This window comes from Mobula birostris, chromosome 10, assembly GCF_030028105.1.
Source record: "Mobula birostris isolate sMobBir1 chromosome 10, sMobBir1.hap1, whole genome shotgun sequence".
NCBI lineage: Eukaryota > Metazoa > Chordata > Chondrichthyes > Myliobatiformes > Myliobatidae > Mobula > Mobula birostris.
The window spans coordinates 6,675,954-6,698,784 of record NC_092379.1 but is presented as its reverse complement, the minus strand read 5'-3'; the positions used below and the strand labels follow the sequence as shown (position 1 = coordinate 6,698,784).

Here is a 22,831-nt window from a genome sequence, read left to right as displayed (position 1 = left end):
AAAACAAAAAAGCCGAAAGAAATTGATTTAAAATAAACAACACCCAATGGGCAGAGAAAGAGGAAAGAAAACACAAATCGTGCAAACAGCAGAAGTGAGCAACAGCATTCCAAGCCAAATTGAGTCCTTAGATCCGAATCCTTGGAGCAGCCTGGACTAGGCCCAAAGCCTTGGTCTCAGTTCATCACATTAGCAGGGCAAATCACCGCAAAGCTCGCAGACACGAAGCACGGCAGCCTGGGCAGTCTTACAACCTCAACGTCGCGAGGAGAGCGAGTGAAATCAGCCAGACTCTCGCCTCTGGTCCCAACACCCTGCCTTTCCAGTCTGCCTGGGCCACCCCCTTACCTTTCCGACCCACCTGGCTTCACATAGCACCTTCTAGCTATCCTCCTTCCCCTGTTCCCCCACCCAACCACCTTTCTATTCTGGCGTCTTCCCCCTTCCTCTCCAGTCCTGAAGAAGGGTCCCACCTGAAACCTCGACTGTTTATCCATTTCCATAGATGCTGCCTGACCTGCCGAGTATCTCCAGCATTCTGTGTGGGTTGCTTTGTATCTTCTGCCTGACGGGAGTGGGGAGGAAGAGAGAATGTTGTGTATAGATGGGGGGGGGGGGGTCTTTGATGACGCTGGGCGTGTTACCGAGGCAGTGAGAAGTGCAGACAGAGTCCATGGAGGTTAAGCTGGTTTCCGTGAGGTTCTCAGCTGTGTCCACAACTCTGCAATTTCTTGTGGCCGTGGTTGGAGCAGCGTTCATAACAAGACTTGATGCATCTGGACGGAACGGTTTTGGAGGGTAATCCAGTTGGTGGAAACGTACAGGATTCACAAGCGCTGACGTTGAGTTGGGGTTCACTTGATTAAGAGGCTGGTCTGACGTGACGGCGTAATTACGTGGAGTTCGGTTACCGGACTTCATATTCAGGTTTTGGAGTTCAATAAATGAGCTGTTATGGTTCTTCTTAAGCATAGAACGTAGAAATCTACAACACGTTACAGGCCCTTCAGCCCTCAATGTTGTGCTGACCATGTAGCCTACTCTAGAAACCGCCTAGAATTTCCCTAGCGCATAACCCTCTGTTTTCTAAGCTCCAGGTACTGATCTAAGAGTCTCTTAAAAAAACTCTGTCGTGTCCGTCTCGACCACCATCGCCGGCAGTGCATTCCACACACCCATCACTCTCTGTGTGAAAAACATACCTCTGACATCCCCCTTGTACCTACTTCCAAGCACCTTAAAATTCTGCTCCCCCCTGTGTTAGCCACTTCAGCCCTGGGAAAAAGCCTCTGGCTATCCACACAATCAATACCCCTCATCATCTTATACACCTCTATCAGGTCACCTCTCATCCTCCTTCGCTCCAAGGAGAAAAGGCCAAGTTCACTCAACCTATTCTCAGGTCATTTTATTGTGGAAACCCTAAATTGGAAGGGTGTATGTTCAGATCACGTTGGATTCACCGATATAGATTAACGTCATGTCAGAGCAGCCTCTTAAAGTGAACCCCAACTCATTGTCAGTGCTTGTGAATTATGCTTGTTGCACCAATTACATTACCTTACATTTTAGGTGATGAATCATTGAAAATTGGTCAAGGTCAATAAATTTCTTTCAGTCATAAGTGTGAGGTGGTACACTTTGGAAGGACAAACTCCAAGGCAGAGTACAAAGTAAATGGCAGGATACTTGGTAGTGTGGAGGAGCAGAGGGATCTGGGGGTACATGTCCACAGACCCCTGAAAGTTGCCTCACAGGTGGATAGGGTAGTTAAGAAAGCTTATGGGGTGTTAGCTTTCATAAGTCAAGGGATAGAGTTTAAGAGTCACGATGTAATGATGCAGCTCTATAAAACTCTGGTTAGGCCACACTTGGAGTATTGTGTCCAGTTCTGGTCGCCTCACTATAGGAAGGATGTGGAAGCATTGGAAAGGGTACAGAGGAGATTTACCAGGATGCTGCCTGGTTCAGAGAGTATGCATTATGATCAGAGATTAAGGGAGCTAGGGCTTTACTGTTTGGAGAGAAGGAGGATGAGAGGAGACATGATAGAGGTGTACAAGATAATAAGAAGAATAGATAGAGTGGATAGCCAGCACCTCTTCCCCAGGGCACCACTGCTCAATACAAGAGGACATGGCTTTAGGGTAAGGGGTGGGAAGTTCAAGGGGGATATTAGAGGAAGGTTTTTTACTCAGAGAGTGGTTGGTGCGTGGAATGCACTGCCTGAGTCAGTGGTGGAGGCAGATACACTAGTGAAGTTTAAGAGACTACTAGACAGGTATATGGAGGAACTTAAGGTTGGGGGGGTTATATGGGAGGCAGGGTTTGAGGGTTGGCACAACATTGTGGGCCGAAGGGCCTGTACTGTGCTGTACTATTCTATGTTCTATATAATCAGCCATCTCATCCAAATGGCATGTAGAAACTATCGGTGCAGAGGAGATTTACAAAGATGTTGCCTGGATTGGGGAGCATGCCTTATGAGAATAGGTTGAGTGAACTCGGCCTTTTCTCCTCGGAGTGACGGAGGATGAGAGGTGACCTGATAGAGGTATATAAGATGACGAGAGGCATTGATCATGTGGCTAGGCAGAGGCATTTTCCCAGGGCTGAAATGGCTAGCATGAGAGGGCACAGTTTTAAGGTGCTTGGAATAGGTACAGAGGAGATGTCAGGGGTAAGTTTTTCACACAGAGAGTGGAATGGGCTGCCAGTGAAGATGGTGGGAGCGGAAACGATAGGGTCTTTTAAGAGACTCCTGGATAGGTACACGGAACTCAGAAAAATACAGGGCTCGAGGTAATTTCTAAAGTAAGTATGTGTTTGGTATAGTATTGTGGGCCGAAGGGCCTTATTGTGCTGTAGGTTTTCTATGTTTCTATGGCAGTAGAGCGTTTCCTTGGCCGTGTGCCAGATATCAGCTCGAATTTGTGTCCCCAGGGCGGGATTTGAACTCGCAACCTTCTGCCAGCAAGCGAACCATCTAGTCTCACTCCGCGGTGCTGGAACTGCCGTTCGCCGCCCACTCTTCCCTTTCTTTTGTTTCCCCAGGTCCATGGCGGCTTGCTGCAGATATTCCCGGAGAATCGCTCGGAGGTCGCCAACATTGAGCCTTTATTTGACAGGTTACTCATCTTCTGGTCTGACCGCCGGAACCCCCATGAAGTGAAGCCTGCCTATGCCACCAGGTAATTGGGAGGGAGCCGGTCGGGCCCTCCTGGTTCCGGCCTGGGGGGTGTGGTGAGTGAGATGGTGACGTTGGGGTGGGGCTACTGGGCCGCAGCGACCTTGAGGTTTTCCGTGTGCAAAAGCAAAAAGAACATGGGCTAAATTGGGAACTGGGCCCGGCAGTACCCTTCTGGACTTGGGTAATCATTTTCTGAAATAATTAATTTATAAATAATAAATAATTTTCTGGTGAGGATGGAGAGGAATTCATAATGTGGCCTGGAATGAAATGTCTTGGTTACAAGGAGAGAACGTGGAACATAGGAGCAGAATTAGGCCATTCAGCCCATCGGTCATCTCCATCATGGCTGGTGTATCGTCCCTCTCAACCCCATTCTCCCCGTGGCCTTTCATGCCCTGACTAATCCAGAACCTTTCAGCCGCTTGGTACTGGAGGGGCTGGGTCTCTTTCTCCCTGCAGCGGAAGAGGTGGGGGCTGGCCGGTGGTGTCACGGTGCCAGCACCGGACTTCGAGGCGAGCGGTCCCAAGTTCGAATCCAGCCGGCTCCGTACGCGCTTTCCATCTGCGCTGGGTTGAGCGTCGAGCTGGCGACTCGGCCTCGTCGAAAAATCGTCAAATGCAACTGAGGCAGCAAAAATGCTACCCGGTGCCTGAGGAAAGGAACGACAGAAGGAGTTGGAAGATCGATTACATAAAGAGGGGTATGGAGGAGACAGTTCCCCCTTAATATAGGTAGATAAAAACTGGGTTTAAGGTAAGGTCCTTCGCTGCCTCAGTACAGCAGCCAGAATAATGAAAGACTCACTCACCCCACACATTCCCTCTTCTCCCCGCTCCCATCGGACAGAGGATACAAAAACCTGGAAGCTGGTGCCACCAGGCTCTATCCGCAGTAATAAGGCTGTTAAATAGTTGTGGGCACGTGGCCAAGTGGTTAAGGCACTGGACTAGCGACCTGCAGGTCGTGAGTTCAAGCCCCAGCCGAGGCAACGTGTTGTGTCCTAGAGCAAGGCACTTAACCACACATTGCTCTGCGACGACACCAGTGCCAAGCTGTATGGGTCCTAATGCCCTTCCCTTGGACGACATCGGTGTCGTGGAGAGGGGAGACTTGCAGCATGGGCAACTGCTGGTCTTCCATACGACCTTGCCCAGGCCTGCGCCCTGGAGAGTGAAGACCTTCCAGGTGCAGATCCATGGTCTCGCAAGACTAACGGATGCCTTTTTTAAGTAGTTGGAGGAGTAACACCTTATATTCCGTCTGGGTAGTCTCCAACCTGGTGGCATGAACATTGACTTCTCCAACTTCCAGTGATTGCCTTGCCTCCTTCACCGTTTCCCATCCCCTTCTCCCTCTCCTTACCTGTCCATCACCTCCCTCTGGTGCTCCTCCCCCTTCCCTTTCTTCCATGGCCTACTGTCCTCTCCTCCCAGATTCCCCCTTCTCCAACCCTCCATCTCTCCCACGTATGAACATCCAAGCCCTTTACTTCACCCCCCCCCCCGATCCAACCTATCATCTGCCGCCTCGTACTTCTTCCTCCCCTCTCCCGCCTTCTTATTCTGACTTCTCTTTCATTCCAATCCTGAGGAAGGCTCTGGGCCCGAAAGGTCGACCGTTTACTCTTTTCCATGGATGCTGTCTGACGTGCTGAGCTCCCCCAGCGTTTTGTGTGTGTTGCTGTTAAATAGTTTCCTAGAATGACAAGACAATGACCTCACGATCCACCACGTTATGATCTTTACAACTTCCCATCTAGCTGCACTTTCCCTGTAGCTGTTACACTTTATTCTGCATTGTTAGCGTTTCCCCTTGTTCCACCTCAGTGCACTGATCTGTATCAACAGTATCCAAGACGAGCTTTTTACTGTATCTCAGTCCATGTGACAGTGACATGGTGGCATAGTAGTGTAGTGGTTAACACAGCGCTTTACAGTACCAGTGATCCGGTTCAATTCCCGCCGCTGCCCGTAAGGAGTTTGTACGTTCTCCCTGTGACCACATGGGTTTCCTCCGGGTGCTCTGGTTTCCTCCCACAGTCCAACGATGTACTGGTTGGTAGTTTAATTGGGCATTGTAAATTGTCCTGTGATTGGGCTAAGGTTAAATCAGGGGATTGCTGGGCGGCCTGACACAAAGCACCAGAAGGGTCTATTCCGTGCTGTATCTCGATCAATAAGATAAATGGATAAATTCCGTTCTGAGGAGGTCTGAGGGGAATTTCTTTCACCCAGAGATGTATGAGGGCGGGGGGCACCTGGACCCCAATGCCTGAGAGGGTGATGGAAGCGGGCACACGGACAGTGTTTAGAAAGTTTCCAAACGAACGCTTGGATCGCCTAGAAGGCAATTAGCCAGGTGCTGAGAGATCTGGGATCGATATGGGAGAACCTCTGAACATGATGGGTTAATGGATAAGGTGATGGAGAAGTCTATAATCCTTGTTTTCAGTGGCCGGGACTTGGGATATCAGCACTGGTACATCATGTTAATGGTGAATAGAAACTCTTGTTTAAGACCATAAGACATAGGAGCAGAATTAGGCCATTCAGCCCATCGAGTCTGCTCCACCATTCCATCATGGCTGATTTACTTTCCCTCTTAACCCCAATCTCCTGCCTTCTCTGCATTAAGTACACCCAGTGACCTGGCCTGTACAGCTGCCTGTGGTGATGAACTTCACAGATTCATCACCCACTTGCAGAAGAAATTCCTCCTCATCTTTGACCTGAAGCAGGGGTTTCCCAACCTCTTTCACGCTATGGACACCTACCGATAACCAAGCCAGGCTGGGAACTCCTGCTCTAGAACAGTGTCCGTGTGTGCTGATGCTATGGCCTCCGGTCCTGGACTGTTGAAAACATCCTCTCCACAGGAACTCCATCCAGGCCTTTCGATATTCAATAGGTTTCAATGAGATTCCCACACCGCATTCTTCCAAACTCCAGTGAGTACAGGCCCAGAGCCTCCAAACTTCCTCGTACATTAACCCTCTCATTCCCAGGATCGTTCTCGTGAGGTTCCTCTGGACCCTCTCCAACGTTGACACATCCTTTCTGAGATAAGGGACCATAAGCTGCTCACAATACTCCGAATGCAGTCTGAGCAGTGCCTTAGAAAGTCTCAGCATCACATCCCTGCTTCACATTTTAACCCTCTTGAAGTGAGTGCTAACATTTTAGCTACACCCGAGTACAGTTCTCTCCCTACCCTCCGTTACGCCGCTGGCGTTTCGGGCAGCAATGAAGGTCCTCCATCTCTGGTGGTGTTCAGGGCTTTCTTCATCATGTCAGTAGTTTCCACTCGGTTTCCACCACTGTCAGTCATGCAAGTCCCGGGTGGAAACTCAGGAGTATCATCGCACTCAGATGTAGAAGGATTCTTCGTTGCTGTTTCTGTAACAGTTTTGTTTGACCAGTCAGGTTGTTAGCCCTGAGCTGAGCCTCCGAACCTGGAGGACCGGTGGACCACTCTTAGTCTGACCTCTACCCCTTGACCTGCTTGGCATGGGCGACCCTACCAAAGCATAAAGCCCTGACCCCAGCCGGGTCACTGAGGCACGCGAGCCTCCAAAGCCAACGACAAGGTTGTGGTCGTCTTGGAGTTGTGTACAGCCGTGGCTGTCACACAGTAGGAAGGATGTGATTGAGCTGGCAAGGGTTCAAAGTAAGTCTATTATCAAAGTACCACAGGGTAGGGAAAATACAATGGAATTGTACAGAAACTATATATAAGCTGACAAACAACCGATGTACAAAAGAAGACAAGTAATGCAAATTTTAAAAAAAATTAACACTGGGAACATGAGCTGTAACGAGTCCTTGAAAGTGAGTCTGGTGGGTGAAGAGTTAGTTCAGAGTCATGGTGATCGACGTTTCCTCTGGTGGGGGAGAGTCTGAGACCAGAGGATACGGCCTCAGCATCGAGGGCTGTCCGTTTAGAACGGAGATGAGGAGGAATTTCTTCAGCCAGGGGTTGGTGAATCTGTGGAACTCGTTGCCACAGGCAGCTGTGGAGGTCAGGTCTTGGTGTACATTTAAGGCAGGGGTTGATAGGTTCTTGATTGGTCAGGGCGTGAAGGGATATGGGGAGAAGGCAGGAGATTGGGGCTGGGAGGGAAAATGGATCAGGCCATGATGAAATGGTGGAACAGACACGATGGGCCAAATGGCCTGATTCTGCTCCTATTATCCTCGCTGGTTCAGGACCCTGATGGCTGCAGCGTGGTAGCTGTGCCTGAACCTGGTGAAGTGCTGCAGAGATGATTCACCAAGGTATTGCCTGGACTGGAGTACAGCAGTTAATAGGAGACAGGATTGTCTGGGCTAGTTTTCCCTCGAGGGGAAGAGGCTGACGGGTGTCCTATTGGAGGGGACAGAACATCGCCTTTTCCACAGTGGTGAGCCTGAAAGAGAGTGGGGCATCGGCCACCGACGGCAGCCCACTGGAGTCCTCTGTCCTGGGCCAGACTTTCAGGTTGTCCCTAGGTGTCGCCCATCTTTGAAGATCCTTCCTCTCCCTGGGATGAGGTCTTTGGAGCTTCTGTAGCCCTGGTTTTTTTTAACGGGATGGGGTTGCTAGTGCCATGCCCAACCCTCCCAAGCAGAGTGATCTGAAACAAGACGACAGGACGGAGGTTTGAGGTGAGAGGAAGGAGGTTTAGAGGTAATCTGAGGGGGTTTTTCCCACACAGAGGGAGTGTGAAGTCTGAAGACTGAAATTTGAAAGAAGAGCCTTATTGATCGAACTGTACAGTGAAATATGTCGTTTGCGCCAACGACCGGCACAGCCCAGGGATGCGTTGAGGGCATCTCACAAGTGTCACCACACCTCCGGTACCAACATAGCATGCCCAGTGCCTACTGACCCTCACCCAAATTCAAAATTCATATTCACGGAGTACAGCCAAATGAGACAGTGTTCCAAGGTGCAAAACATACACAGCACATGAATCAAAATAGCAGGCAAAAAAAAAGTCACGCCAAAAAAAAAATCACGTTATATATAGCCCAAGTCCCTGGGTGACGCGTCCCGCAGATTGACAGTACAGTTCTCCGCAGCGTGTAGCGGCTGCAGTCTAGCCTGTGGGTCCTCCAGTCGAACACTGGAGCAGCAGAAGACTTTTTTGGACTGTGGTCGGAAACTGGCGCACCCGGGGTGAAACCCACGCGGTCGCAGTTAAAAGGGACCAACTCCTGACGTTCAGCCGGGGGAGTTGAACCCCAATCTTTCAGCTCCTGTGGGTTCACGTGTCCCTGTTCAGGGGTGGGGGGGAGGGAAGGGCTAAGCAAGTACTCCTCCTTGCCCGAGGGTGACCTGCAGGCTAGCGGAGGGAAGGGGCGCCTTGCACCTCCTTTGGTGGAGATGTACCCCCATCCCTGCCACCTCATGTGAAGGTGAGTGATTAAAACATGGGGGCGCAATTGACGGAAATGTGGGGGCAGGTAAGTTTGGCAGGGATTGGTCGTCAGTGCTGATTCAATGGGCCGAATGGCCTGTTTCAGCACTGTAGGTCTCTGTCACCCTATGCAGGGTGATGCCCCTATTGGTCAGAGTTGATCATAGATAGATGTTGTGCCTAACTGTCTAGACACATGTGCCAGGGGAGTATAATATGGAGAGAAAGCTGTTGCCCGTGTAGCAGTCTCCCCCTCTCCACGCAGCTGATGAACCCAAAGGAACGTTAGAGACCGATACAGTTTGGCACCAGCAGCGTCGCAGGAGCTTCCAGTCAGCGTTGAACTCAACGTAGGACTACCTTAGGGACCTCACCTCTGGCTTCTTCTCTCCCGAAGCCGTCCCCGTGAGCAGGTAGAACCACAAGGCAGTGGAGGCTTGAGATCAGAGTTTTCCTTCTCGATGAGCTGCCAACCATGGCTGACGAGCCCCATTTCTGCCCAAAACGACTGGTTTTCAGGCGCCAGTGACCCGCCTTTGCCCCTCCTCCTGTCAGTAGAAACAGTTCCGCCAGGCTTGGTAGCTAAGCCACCCGTGAAGGCCAGGAGCTGGACTTGGTTGTCAGAGGCTATTTGAGGCATACGCCATTGGGAGCATTTAAAAGGTAGTGGGAGCTTGTCCCCACTATCACCCCAACAGGCTTTAACAACCTTAAGGAACCTATGCAGGGACTGCCCTTTAAAAAGAGCAATGCAGGTGTAACCCTACTGGCAGAACCCTTTGAAATTCTCGAGCGAGGTGTGGTCAGTGGAACTGCACCCTGCCTTCTGAACTGTGTGTCCAGGCCAGCCCGGTGCTGTGGGACGGGGGCAGCCCGTTTGGACTGTGTGTTCCAGGCCAGTCCACTGCTGTGGGATGGGGGCAGCCTGTCTGGACTGTGTGTACTGTGTGTTCCAGGCCAGGCCGGTGCTGTGGGACGGGGGCAGCCCATTTGGACTGTGTGTTCCAGGCCAGCCCAGTGCTGTGGGTCGGGGGCAGCCCGTTTGGACTGTGTGTTCCAGGCCAGGCCGGTGCTGTGGGACGGGGGCAGCCCATTTGGACTGTGTGTTCCAGGCCAGCCTGGTGCTGTGGGACGGTTGCAGCCCGTTTGGACTGTGTGTTCCAGGCCAGCCCAGTGCTGTGGGACGGGAGCAGCCCGTTTGGACTGTGTGTTCCAGGCCAGCCCGGTGCTGTGGGACGGGGGCAGCCCATTTGGAAGCACTGTGGCAAAGCAGGAAGAAAGACTCTTAACTGCGGCTTGTTGCTCGAGAGCAGACTTGGGGCGGCCGGACACTGTATTCCCACATCCCGGCTAAATTTCCTTCCCAGCCACTTTCCTCTGGGAGCCCAGAGGATAGACACAGGCCTTTCAAGCAAGGATTTGACTGCTTGTGACAGAATTGGCAGGATTCCCCCCGGACTTCTCCCTTTCTCCCTGTGCTACCTGAGCTTGTCAGCGCTGTAACATAGTGGTTGATGCTTTACAGCGGCTTCAGTTCCCGCTGCTGTCGGCAAGGAGCTCGAACACTCGCTCCACGACTGCGTGGGTTTCGTCCCGGGTGATTCCATTTCCTCCCACAGTCCAAAGACGTACCGACCGGATAAGTTGTGGGCGTTCTCCGTTTGCGCTAGTTCTATTGTTGGCTACTCAGCACAATACTCGACTGTGTTGGTTGTTGACGCAAATGATGCAGTTCACTGTATATCCTGATGAATGTATGACAAATAAGGTTAATCTTTTTATTCCCACCTGTCGTACGAGCTGGCCGGTGGTGCGGTGGTATCAGCACCAGACTTCGAGGTGAGTGGTCTAGGGTTCGAATCCGACCGGCGCCGTGCATGCTTTCCACCCGTGCCGGGTTGAGCATCGGGCTAGCGACTCGGGCCTCGTTAAAGACAGATAAAAATGCTAAGGTTGCTGCTCGACGTGCCACGAGGCGCGGAAAGGAACAGCAAGCTGTTGTACGACCTACCCGGCCTCCTACCGCCAGAGAACCAGGTGCAATCGGATTTGTAGTGCTGTCTCTGTGGAGTTTGCACGTTCCCTGAGCTTCCCCTGGGGGGGGTACTCTTGTTTCCTTCAATTTCCTTCGAGTCAGTGTACCACACTTATGTGGAGTGGTGAGGGGTTGCAGCCCCCGTTTGAGTGTCTGTGGCTCGGGTTCAGGTTGCAATTCAGCCCCGCTCTGCTCATATACGGGCACCCAGTTCGGAGGGGTGCGGGTTGGGAGGAGGATCAACTGGTGGGCTTGCTCCTGCGCCTAGGGGGCAGAAAATGGAGGGCCGACTGCCTGCCCCTCTCTCGAGGATGCGTTCGTGCCCGGCTGTCCTTGGAGAGGGAGCACGCGCTCACAATAGGTAGAGTGGGGGATCTCCGGGAGCAGTGGGCCCCCCTGGGAATTGACTTTTACAGACAGTAGTAATCACATTTTAATTTGAATTCATTCACTGTCTTGTAAATGCTGAATGTTTGTACTTCGTCAAGGCAAGTCACTTTGTCATTTCGACTATAACTGCTGGTACAGTACACAGTAAAAACAAGACAACGTTTTCCAGGACCATGGTGCTACATGAAACAATTCAAAAACTACACTGAACTACGTAAAACAACACAAAACTACACTAGACTACAGACCTACCAGGACTGCATAAAGTACACAAAACAGTGCAGGCACTACAATAAATAATAAACAAGACAATAGGCACAGTAGAGGTCAGTAGGTTGCTGTCAGTTCAGGCTCTGGGTATTGAGGAGTCTGATGACTTGGGGGAAGAAACTGTTACACAGTCTGGTCATGAATCCCGAATGCTTCGGTGCCTTTTGCCAGATGGCAGGAGGGAGAAGAGTTTGTATGAGGGGTGCGTGGGGTCCTTCATAATGCTGTTAGCTTTACGGATGCAGCGTGTGGTGTAAATGTCTGTGATGGCGGGAAGAGAGACCCCGATGATCTTCTCAGCTGACCTCACTGTCCGCTGCAGGGTCTTCCAATCCGAGACGGTGCAATTTCCGAACCAGGCAGTGATGCAGCTGCTCAGGATGTTCTCAATACAACCTCTGTAGAATGTGGTGAGGATGGGGAGTGGGAGATGGACTTTTCTCAACCTTCGCAGAAAATAGAGAAGCTGCTGGGCTTTCTTTGCTATGGAGCTGGTGTTGAAGGACCAGGTGAGAGTCTCCGCCAGGTGAACACCAAGAAATTTGGTGCTCTGAACGATCTCTACGGAGGAGTCGTCGATGTTCAGCGGAGAGTGGTCACTCCGTGTCCTCCTGAAGTCAACAACCATCTCTTTTGTTTTGTTCACATTCAGAGACAGGTTGTTGGTTCTGCACCAGTCCGTCAGCCGCTGCACCTCCTCTCTGTATGCTGACTCATCGTTCTTGCTGATGAGACCCGCCACAGTAGTGTCATCGGCGAACTTGATGATGTGGTTCGAGCTGTGTGTTGCAGCACAGTCGTGGGTCAGCAGAGTGAACAGCAGTGGACTGAGCACCCAGCCCTGGGGGGCCCCCGTGCTCAGTGTGATGGTGTTGGAGATGCTGCTTCCAATCCGAACTGACTGAGGTCTCCCAGTCAGGAAGTCTATGATCCAGTTGCAGAGGGAGGTGTTCAGGCCCAGTAGGCTCAGCTTTCCGATTTTAAATGTATTTAAATGCGTAAATAATTTTTTTATAGGTTTTGTGAAAAAAAAGTGCTCAGCCGGTCAGGCAGCACCTTGGGGGCGGGGGGGGGGAATGCACAGTTGATGTGTTGGATTCTTCAGCCGGTTTGGAAGAATTATCACCACCGTCGTCATCACGCGCCATGTTGTATGACCTGGCGATCGTGGTCTTCCGTCTGCCTTTAATCCGAGATGTTCTCATAAGCTCCTCAGAACTTTCCCTTGATGTGACTCGTGAATATCGTGCGCTGTTGACCGTGACTGTTTCTTCCATCACTTCCCCCCACCTCACCCCCGTCGCTGCAAGATGTTCGAGCTTCTCGTTCCTCAGTGCGTGTCCCAGAAATCCCAGCTGACGATGTCAGCTCTCTTCTTCCTCCGGCTTTTGACAACACCTCCTCCTGGGAGTGCGGAGGGGAGATCGGGTGTGTAGAGAGCGGGGCGAGGGGTGGCGGGTGATAGGTGGGTCCGGGTGAGACGCCGTCGTAAGCAGGTGCAGGAGGGGAGAGGCTAAGAGGTGGGGGGGGGGGCAACATGAGGCTGAAGATAATGGGAGAGGAAGGTGGAGAATGGAACCAAATAAGAGAGCTGGGTAGGGGACCCAGTGGGATTCTGGTGGATGTTCGTGCTCTGCCTTGCCTGAGGGTGACCTGCAGGCCAGCAGGAGGAAGGAGTGCCTTACACCTCCTCTAGTAGAGACGTATCTCAACCCCACTAACCGTAGAATGCTACAGCACAATATAGGCCATTCGGCCCACAATGTTGCGCTGACCTCTATATATATATATATATATATATATATATCTACTCCCCAAACATTTTAACCTTCCTCTCCACAGGCTGTGAAGGAGGTGTTTAAAGAGACATTTAGACAGGTTACAGCCAGAGAGGTATTGGGACAAGCTCTTTTGATTTATTGATACTTCACGCCCCTTTATCTTAAAGTTTAACCTAAAGATAGAAACTAAGTGAGGAGCTGAGCGGAGCCAAGATGAAAGATTCAATATGGCGCTTTTGAAAAATCTATCACCTTTATACTCAAGGTAACAGAAATTCCTTAGATAAAGATAAACCAATTAAGAGGCTACACAATTAAAGCAATGATAACGGTTGCTTTAATGTGCTAACAGTTTTTAGCCAATTAAGGAATGAAAAGGTATATACTGTGTATGTAACTGCTATACTACCTTCTGCCAGTAAGTGGCAACAAAACACATACTGTGTTTGTTGAAGATTCAGATTGTTAAAGATGCAAATTATGTCAGTAAAAAAGAAACTACGATTAAAACTACACTCTAGGAGTGCGCCACATGACCCAGCCTCCTCTCCTTTGTAGCTTGGTGTCGGTGGAGCGTGAGCGGAAGGCGAGGATTAATTGCCTGACTGACCATTTCCTCCCCTTTCCTCCCCAGGTACGCCATCACTGTCTGGTATTTTGACGGCAAGGAGAGGATTGAAGCTAAAGAGCGATTCAAGAGAGGTGCGGCATCCCCCCCACGAAACGCATATCCTTGGGGGGGGGGGTTGGGGTTTACGCCATGGAATGATTAGAGGCGGTGTCCGGTACAGTCAGGCACCAGCAGCCGCTATTTCTGCCCCATCTCGTTTCCCGTCCGCGCTAGGGACTCCTGTGCTGGCTTCTCTGAGCCACGGTTCCCCCTGGAGCTCTCCCGTGTGCTTTCCCCTCGCACCTTCAGAGGGAAGCTGTTGTCTTTCCTTGTTTCAGAAAGACGAGGGACAGAGTTTGACGCTGCCCTTGAGGAATTAAAGAGGGGCTTTAAGAGAGAGTGACCCCAAGTAACCCAAGGAACTGGATCACGGGACAAACTAGTGGAGCCGCTGTTCCCAACCTGGTGTCCACAGACCCCTTTCTTAATGGTATTCGTCCATGGCGTGAAAAGGGTTGGGAACCCCTGCTTTAGAGCAAAGAAAGTAATGTCATCTTCCTTATAATGGTAGGCGAGGCCATTCAACCCATCGAGTCCATTCTGTCATCCAGGAGAACAATCCCTTATTGTCTGTCTCTCACATACATACATACATACACACACACACACACACACACACACACACATACACTGATCACTTTATTAGGTCCACCTGCTCGTTAATGCAAATATCTAATCAGCCAATCATGTGACAGCAACTCAATGCATAAAAGCATGCCGGCATGGTCAAGAGATTCAGCTGTTGTTCAGAGCAAACATCAGAATGGGGGAAGACGTGTAATCTAAGTGACTTTGATGGTGGAATGATTGTAGGTGCCAGATGGGGTCACCCGTCTTGCGAAGTCACTGCACAGAAGAAGGCAATGGCAAACCACTTCTGTAGAAACATTTGCCGAGAGCAGTCACGGTCATGGAAGACCGTGATTGCCCATGTTGTACAGCACAACTCATAATGATCATGTCGTAGGATACAGCACATAACAAATACTAAAACTGAGAGTAAAACGTGCCATTTACATTGACAATCAACATAGACTGATGATGTGCCCACGAGTGTCGCCATTCTTTGGCACCAGCGTAGCACACCCACAATCTACCTGCCCTAACCCTGTCCCGTACGTCTTTGGAAAGTGCGGGGAAACCCGCCCAGCCACGGGAGGGGATTGTACAAACGTGCAGACAGCGGTAGAACTGAACCCTTATTGCTGGTGTTGCCTGACCGCTACGCCCCAGTGCTGCACGGTGGGGTGGGAGAGGGATAGGCTGAACCCAGTGGGCTGAATGGCCTCCTCTGTTCTAATAAACAAATCCTGAAACCTGCGTTGGGGACTCCGTTTGGTCCCAACACGGCGTCCACAGCAGAACTAAGTGCGGAGAAGGAAAGGTCAAAAACATCTGTCATTCGCAAATGGACTTCTGTGTAACCCCAGGAGTGTTTAATTACATTCTCTGGCCCTGCTCTTTCTCACGCATTGTCCTCCTCTCTTCACAGCCTTGGCCCAGAAGGCCTTGAAGTTCGACTGAGAGCAGGGTGACCGGAAGCTGCGTTGGACGGGCCGGCCACCCCGCCAGCGTGCGTCGTGCTGCTGCGCCAGCCTCTTGGCCCCCCTCGTGGACCCGGTGGATCTCCTGCTGTGTCGGGAGAGGACCCCAGTCCTCATGGACAAATTGGCCTGGGTCGGGTGGAGCCTGACCACTTCGCTGGTGTGCGCGGTGGGCGTTGGAGAGTGAACGTTGGAAGTTTTGGTCATTCTCTCCCCTCCCCCCTTCCCAGCCAAGGACAACTCTCCCTCCACCCCTCCAACCCCGTCTCCATGTTGTACACGACGTCTTCGGCCCTGCACCTCGGCCTATCAGCGCTGATCTGGCCCGTGGAATCACAGAGCGCGACAGGAGAGAAACAGGCCTTTTGGCCTATTTGATCCGTGCCAGCCCATGATTCAGCCTGGTCCCATCTCCAGCCCGGTTCCAGAGGGGGAAGCACGTGTCAGGGTCCGTGCGGAAGTTCCCCTGGTGATCCGACAGGGTCCACCCACTCCCCCGCTACCATTCCCGCTTGCTAAGTGTAGTTAAGGGATGAAAGGAAGAACTCCCAGCCCCTGTTTTTTTGGGGGGGGGAGGAGTTGTTGGAGAGAGGGGAGGTGGCTGGATATAGGCCCTTAGGAGGGTACCATCAGCTCCGGAATCTCGAGCTAGGACCGGCGTGACCCGGTGCCTTTGGCAGCATTCTCGGCCCAGTGGAAATTGAGGCCAAGTGACAAGACGCTGTCGCCCCCCCCACCCTTGGACACTGTACCCCCTTTGCCGCCCCCTCCCCAGGAATGGGCCAGAACCTCCAGGAATTGGAGACCAGTCCACTACAGAGGCCTGGGAGCATGCAGGCCGGGGAAGGCATCTGAAGAGCGTGGCATTTTAAAAGAGATCTCACTGGAAGCTTGGCATTTGGTGTACACAGCAAGATCCCACAAGCAGCAACGTGGTGGTGGTAAACTAATAATGTTGATCGCTCGAACTGGCCAGGACATGAGAGAACACTTGCATTCTTTAAAAACACACCTGTTAATGAGAGGGTAGTCCCGGGCGTGGGGTCTAATTTGGCATTTCTGAGGAGGTGGTATCTGGATTTCCATAGTCAAGTTCCCAGAGCGGGACTTGACCCCACAGACCTCGGATTGTCAAAGCCGCTGGGGGGGGGGGAATCCTGCCAGCCAGCTGTCTTCTCCCCCCCCCTCCCGCGGACTTCCCACACCCCTCTCTGGCAGGGCCCCGTGGTCCGGCGGGCTCCTGTCGTCCAACAGCGGGATTTGACCCCCGGCATCCCTGCGGAAGGTGTGAAAAGTTACGGGAAAAAGGTAGGATGGGGTTGAGGGGGGCAATGGTGGAGGAGACTCGATAGGCCGAATGGCCTAATCATCCTCCTGTGTTTTATGTTTTCACCCGGAGTGACTTTGAATTTTCCCCGGGAAACTACATTTTGAGGATAATTCTTTGCAGAGCCACTTTAGATTTAATGCATTCGCCTTTGGAGAGGGAGATGGTTTCGAGGGGTTTGGGACCTTGATTCGCCAATCGCCTAAATTGTTAACTGTCCTCTCATCTAATGCTCCCGCTTGACGGGTTCAGCACAGTCCTTTCTGAGATCTCGACATTGTACTGGGAGCGTGAATCGGATTAAAACTGAATTGTTTACTCTTGGGGTCGGGCTGCTGCTACTGGGGGGGGGGGGGAGGCAGAAGGGACAGCAGAGCGTCTGCGGGCCGAGCAGCACCTGCGGGAGGCAGGGAGGAGCTGTCGACGCTTCAGGTCGGAGCCCGGGATCAGGCTGGCTCCGTTTGCCGGGAACAGCAGAGCTGACGGCGACGGGTGGCATCCGCGCACGGTCCGAGGATGCCCGCGGGTGTCGCCATGCCTGGGGCGCGGAGCGGAGCGTAATGCGGCGGCGTAGAGGTTAACGTAACGCTTCACAGTACGGGCGATGGCGTCCATTTTGCCCGTGACCATGTGCGTTTCCTCCGGGTGCCTCCTAGAGCCCAGACATGTACCGGTTGATAGGTCAATTGGTCATTGTAAACTGTCCCGTGAGCAGGCCGGGATTAAAATCGGGCGGCGTGGCTCGTAGGGCTTATTCATAGAACATAGAATAGTACAGCACAGTACAGGCCCTTCGGCCCACAATGTTGTGCCGACCCTCAAACCCTGCCTCCCATATAAGCCCCCACCTTAAATTCCTCCATATACCTGTCTAGTAGTCTCTTAAACTTCACTTGTGTGTCTGCCTCCACCACTGACTCAGGCAGTGCATTCCACGCACCAACCACTCTCTGAGTAAAAAATCTTCCTCTAATATCCCCCTTGAGCTTCCCACCCCTTACCTTAAAGCCATGTCCTCTTGTATTGAGCAGTGGTGCCCTGGGGAAGAGGCGCTGGCTATCCACTCTATCTATTCCTCTTATTATCTTGTACACCTCTATCATGTCTCCTCTCATCCTCCTTCTCTCCAAAGAGTAAAGCCCTAGCTCCCTTAATCTCTGATCATAATGCACACTTTCTAAACCAGGCAGCATCCTGGTAAATCTCCTCTGTACCCTTTCCAATGCTTCCACATCCTTCCTATAGTGAGGCGACCAGAACTGGACACCGTACTCCAAGTGTGGCCTAACCAGAGTTTTATAGAGCTGCATCATTACATCGCGACTCTTAAACTCTATCCCTCGATTTATGAAAGCTAACACCCCATAAGCTTTCTTAACTACCCTATCCACCTGTGAGGCAACTTTCAGGGATCTGTGGACATGTACCCCGAGATCCCTCTGCTCCTCCACACTACCAAGTACTCCGCACTGTGGGTCAATAAAAACGTAATAACCCTAACCCGTACGTCGTTAGAGTGCGAGGGAAAACAGAGCAGCAGGAAGGAGTCTCACACGGTCACCGGGAGAACGGATAAACTCCGGCCAGACAGTGGCCGTGGTGAGCCCGGGTCACTGGCGCCGTAAGTAACATCACGCCGACAGCTACCCTCCCGTGCCGCCCACTCGCCCGAGGCCTGGTGCAGGATTTGGACTGGAAACCCCGGCGATTCCCTTCCCTCTTGCCGACGCCGTGCGGCTGCCGAGTTCTTCGTGGCTGTGGATTCCGACACCCTGCCCCTCCGGCGAAGCTGCGTGGCCCCTTGAAACTGTCCCGCGACTGGATCCATGCGCCCGCTTTCACCTAGAAAGCCGCATAGGCCCTTCGGCCCAGCGTGTCCATTCTGAGCTATTTAAACCGGCCCCTTTCGCCTGCGTGCGGCCCGTATCCGCCCCCCCGCCACATTTGTCCATGACAATAAACCTGAATCTGACCTCTCCTCTCCAGCTACCTGCCCAAGGGTCCTTTAAATTTGTAAGTGGGCCTAGTTCAACCACCTCCTCTGGCAGTTCATTCCATGTACAACCACCCTCCGGGCAAAAATGTTCCCTCTCAAGTTTAGGCTGGGAGGGAAGAGATTTAATAGGAACCTGCGGTACTGTTTTAGGCCCCTTACCTAGAAATTATAGAGATGTGTGGAATAGACCTTTCCGGCCCTTTGACCCACACGGCCTAGCAACCCCTGATTCTAGCGTTATCACGAGACGGTTTACAATTACCAATCCTACGTCTTTGGACTGTGGGAGGAAACCAGAGCACCCGGAGGAAACCCGGACAGTCACGGGGAGGACGTACAAACTCTTTACAGCAGCAGGATGCAGTATTGAGCTAAAGCCTCAGACGCATATGGACAGCTAGGGTGCCGAAGACTTCTGCACTATACTGTGTCTACATGGAGCGGAGAGTGAATTTTGCAAATCTGGCGGGAGCAAAGGTTGGGAATGGTGGGGGGGGGGGCGGGGGGAGGGTTGCGGGACAGGTGGCAGAAAAGGAGTGTCGGGTGGGTGGGTGGGGGCGGGGTGGATCTGGGTGCAGACACACCCAGCCCTGAGACACCAGGCAAGGTCATTGGATTCCAAACAATTGGTTTATTGATCAGGACAGAATGTCTCTCTGGTGCTTCCCGCTCCCTCCCCTCTCCCTTCCCCTTTTCCCAACCATGATTCCCCTCTCCCTGCCCCCTTCCCACTCTCAGTCCACAGGAGACCCAGATCAGAATCAGGTTTATCATCACTCACATCTGTCATGAAATTTGTATTATTTTGCGGCAGCAGTACAGTGCAATACATAACATTACAGTACTGTGCAAAAGTCTTATACACCCTAGTTATAAATGTGTCTAAGATATTTGCACAGTACTATATGTCCTAGATCCCCCAAACCCGTAAATTGTCTGTGAATTCACCGTCTATGCCCCTCCTACACTGCAGCTTCCTCGCCCTCTCTCAGTAACTAATTGCCCCCAGTGTGTAGGGAAGTGGTGAACGGGTGGGGGGAATTACTAGGGGTTCAAGAAGGGAACAAGTTTGATGCTAGTTGGGGTTGGCCAGAGTTGTCACCGCGGGCCGAATGGCTAGCTCTGCCTTGCGTGGCCTACCTCGGCGGCATTTTCCGCGGATCAGTTGTTGGAAGTCACGAACTGAGCGGCGCCTGAAGCGTCCGGGAGAGCCCCCGGCGCGGTGAGATCAGCGAGGAGACATGGGTGACTGGCCCACCCGTCCGCTGCACACCGCGGCAGACACCTGAGGTAGCGGGCTCCGGCTGAGGGTTGCGTGAAGCGGGGGTGTTCCCTTCCCACACAGACGCAGAGGGGTTTGCACCGTGACACCTCTACCCACTCCCCGCTAGTTTCCCACTGTCAGCTGCTCTGTGGCTGGGATGGGGAATCGGTTTCTTCCTAACCTCGGTAAGCAGTTTATTATTGACACGGGTAATCGGTTTATCAGAATCAATCTGATTTATTATCACTGATGTGAAAATTGTGGCAGCGTTACAGTGTAATACGTAAAATATAAATATTATTTCATCCTGTGATGCTGCTGCAGGTAAGTTTTAAACTGCACTGTACACTTACAACGATTTAGAGAAACACACATCAAAGTTGCTGGTGAACGCAGCAGGCCAGGCAGCATCTCTAGGAAGAGGTACAGTCGACGTTCCGGGCCGAGACCCTTCGTCAGGACTAACTGAAGGAAGAGTTAGTAAGAGATTTGAAAGTGGGAGGGGGAGGGGGAGATCTGAAATGATAGGAGAAGACAGGAGGGGGAGGGATGGAGCCAAGAGCTGGACAGGTGATTGGCAAAAGGGATATGAGGGGATCATGGGACAGGAGGTCCGGGAAGAAAGAAAAGGGGGAGGGGGGGAACCCAGAGGATGGGCAAGGGGTATAGTCAGAGGGAGAAAAAGGATGTGTGTATATAAATAAATATCGGATGGGGTACGAGGGGGAGGTGGGGCATTAGCGGAAGTTTGAGAAGTCAATATTCATGCCATCAGGTTGGAGGCTACCCAGACGGAATATAAGGTGTTGTTCCTCCAACCTGAGTGTGGCTTCATCTTTACAGTAGAGGAGGCCGTGGATAGACATGTCAGAATGGGAATGGGACGTGGAATTAAAATGTGTGGCCACTGGGAGATCCTGCTTTCTCTGGCGGACAGAGCGTAGGTGTTCAGGGAAACGATTTAGAGATATTTATTTCGAGATACAGTGCGAAACAAACCCTTCTGGCCCAATAAGCCCAGCAGTCCACTTATTTAACCCTATCCTTATCACAGGACAACTTACAATGACGGAATCACCTAACCTGTGCGTGTTTGGACTGTGGGATGAAACCCGCACAGTCACGGATAGAATGTACAGACTCCTTACAGAGGGCGCCAGAATTGAACCCCGAACTCTGGAATGCCCTGGGCTGTCATAGCGTCATGCTGACCGCTACGCTAGCGTGATGACAAACTGGACTTTGACTTTGCCAACTCTTTCCCCCCCCCCCCCAACCACTTACCACTTCCAAGCCTCTCTCCTCTGTTCTTTCCCTCCCCACCTGGTTCCATCTGCAAGATATCTAATCAGCTCCAGAGCTGGGTTGAGTTCTCCGATCTTGACAATTTACTTGCAAACGTTTCGTCACCCATACGAGGGGACTTTATGTCAGTGCGCTGTTGGTTCTGGTGTGTCCTTTATGTACTTACCAATCCACTGATTGGTCGTCATTTCGAAAACTGAATTGTGATTTAGGGAGGAAGCTACTGGACGAGACGAATGTGGTCTACAACATCCAACGCGGGGACTGCAGCAAATATTACCTCGGCCAATTTGGGAAAAAACTTTTCCACAGGGATCCATGAACATCAACTGGCTGCAGAAGCAGCGTGGCCAACTCTCCCTAATTTCCACCCATGAAGATTGAGAGGGGCACACATTCGACTGGGCATCAGTGAGAGTCATGTCTCAAGCTCATGCAGCATGCAAGGGGATTCCTAGAAGCTTGGTTTTCCGCAAACAATTTTGTAAGCGGAGATGATGATCTTGGTCTTATTTATGAGCCGATGCGGCAAAATTCCAGACCACAAGCACAAAGTTCACCACACAGGCAATCAGCGACGAGACTTCCCACATCACAATTGCGTTTTTGAAATGACAGCCAGTCAGCTGATAAGTATACGAAGGCCAAACATTCGAAGGACGCACACAGTTGACAGCACACTGAGGATGTCTCCTCGTATGGAGATGAAAAGTTTGCAAATGGATTGCCAAGATCCCAACCATCGACCACCGGAGCTATGCATCTTCTGAATTCTTTCCAACCGGCTAGATATTTGGTCCAGTGGATGGAAAAGAATTAAGTAGCAGGAGTCGTCCAGGTGCTGTTGGTAAATGTTCGGGGAGTTTGTCTTGGTAGCTGGAGGCAGGGAGCCCATTGGCTCGTTGTCTTACTTGGTGAAATCATCTCAGAGGATTTGTTCTTGGACCAGTAGGTATCTGCCAACACAAAGAAGGCACAACAGCCCCTCTGCTTCCTTGGAAGTTTGTTCAGGTTCAGCCTGTTTCCTAAAGTTTTGACAAACTTCTAACGACACACAGTGGAGAGTTTCTGAACTGGTTGGCATGGAAACACCAATGCACAGGAAGGGAAAAGTCTACAGAGAGCGGTTTGATGCAGTCCAGTCCATCGCAGGCAAAGTCCTCCCCACCACTGATGCACTTCCAGAAGAAAGCAGCATCCATTATCAAGGACCCCACCATCCAGGCCATGCTCTCCTCTCACTGTTACATTGGACAGGAGGTACAGGAGTCTTAGGTCCCACACTACTAGGCTCAGGAACAGTTATTACCTACAACCATTAGGCTCCTGAACCAGTGTGGGTAACTTCACTTCACTCAACTCAACTCCAAGCTGATTCCACAGCCTATGGACTCACTTTTGAGGGCTCCAGAACTCACTTTCTCAGTTAAAGCTATAAATTAATAAAGAAAGGACAACAAATTTGCACAGTTGATCTTCGTTTGCATATTGGCTGTCTATGTATAGTTTTTCACAAATTCTATTTTGCTTTCCTGTAAATGCCTGCAAGAAATGAATTGCAGGGTAGTATTTGGTGAGAAAGTTCAAAGTAAATTTATTATCAGAGTACATATATGTCACTATATATAATCTTGAGATTCATTTCCTTGTGAGCCTA

The 22,831-nt window shown here is 51.5% G+C and overlaps 1 protein-coding gene across 1 annotated transcript in view; it reads left to right on the top strand.

The window, feature by feature from the left end:
* egln2 (egl-9 family hypoxia-inducible factor 2) overlaps positions 1-16,927 on the top strand; it is a 49,228-nt gene extending 32,301 nt beyond the window's left edge. The window contains 3 exon segments of the mRNA XM_072269858.1: positions 3,055-3,191; positions 13,703-13,770; positions 15,231-16,927. Of these exon segments, the coding sequence (XP_072125959.1) occupies positions 3,055-3,191; positions 13,703-13,770; positions 15,231-15,262 (237 nt within the window). The 3' untranslated portion in view covers positions 15,263-16,927.
* The last annotated feature ends 5,904 nt before the right edge of the window (positions 16,928-22,831 follow it).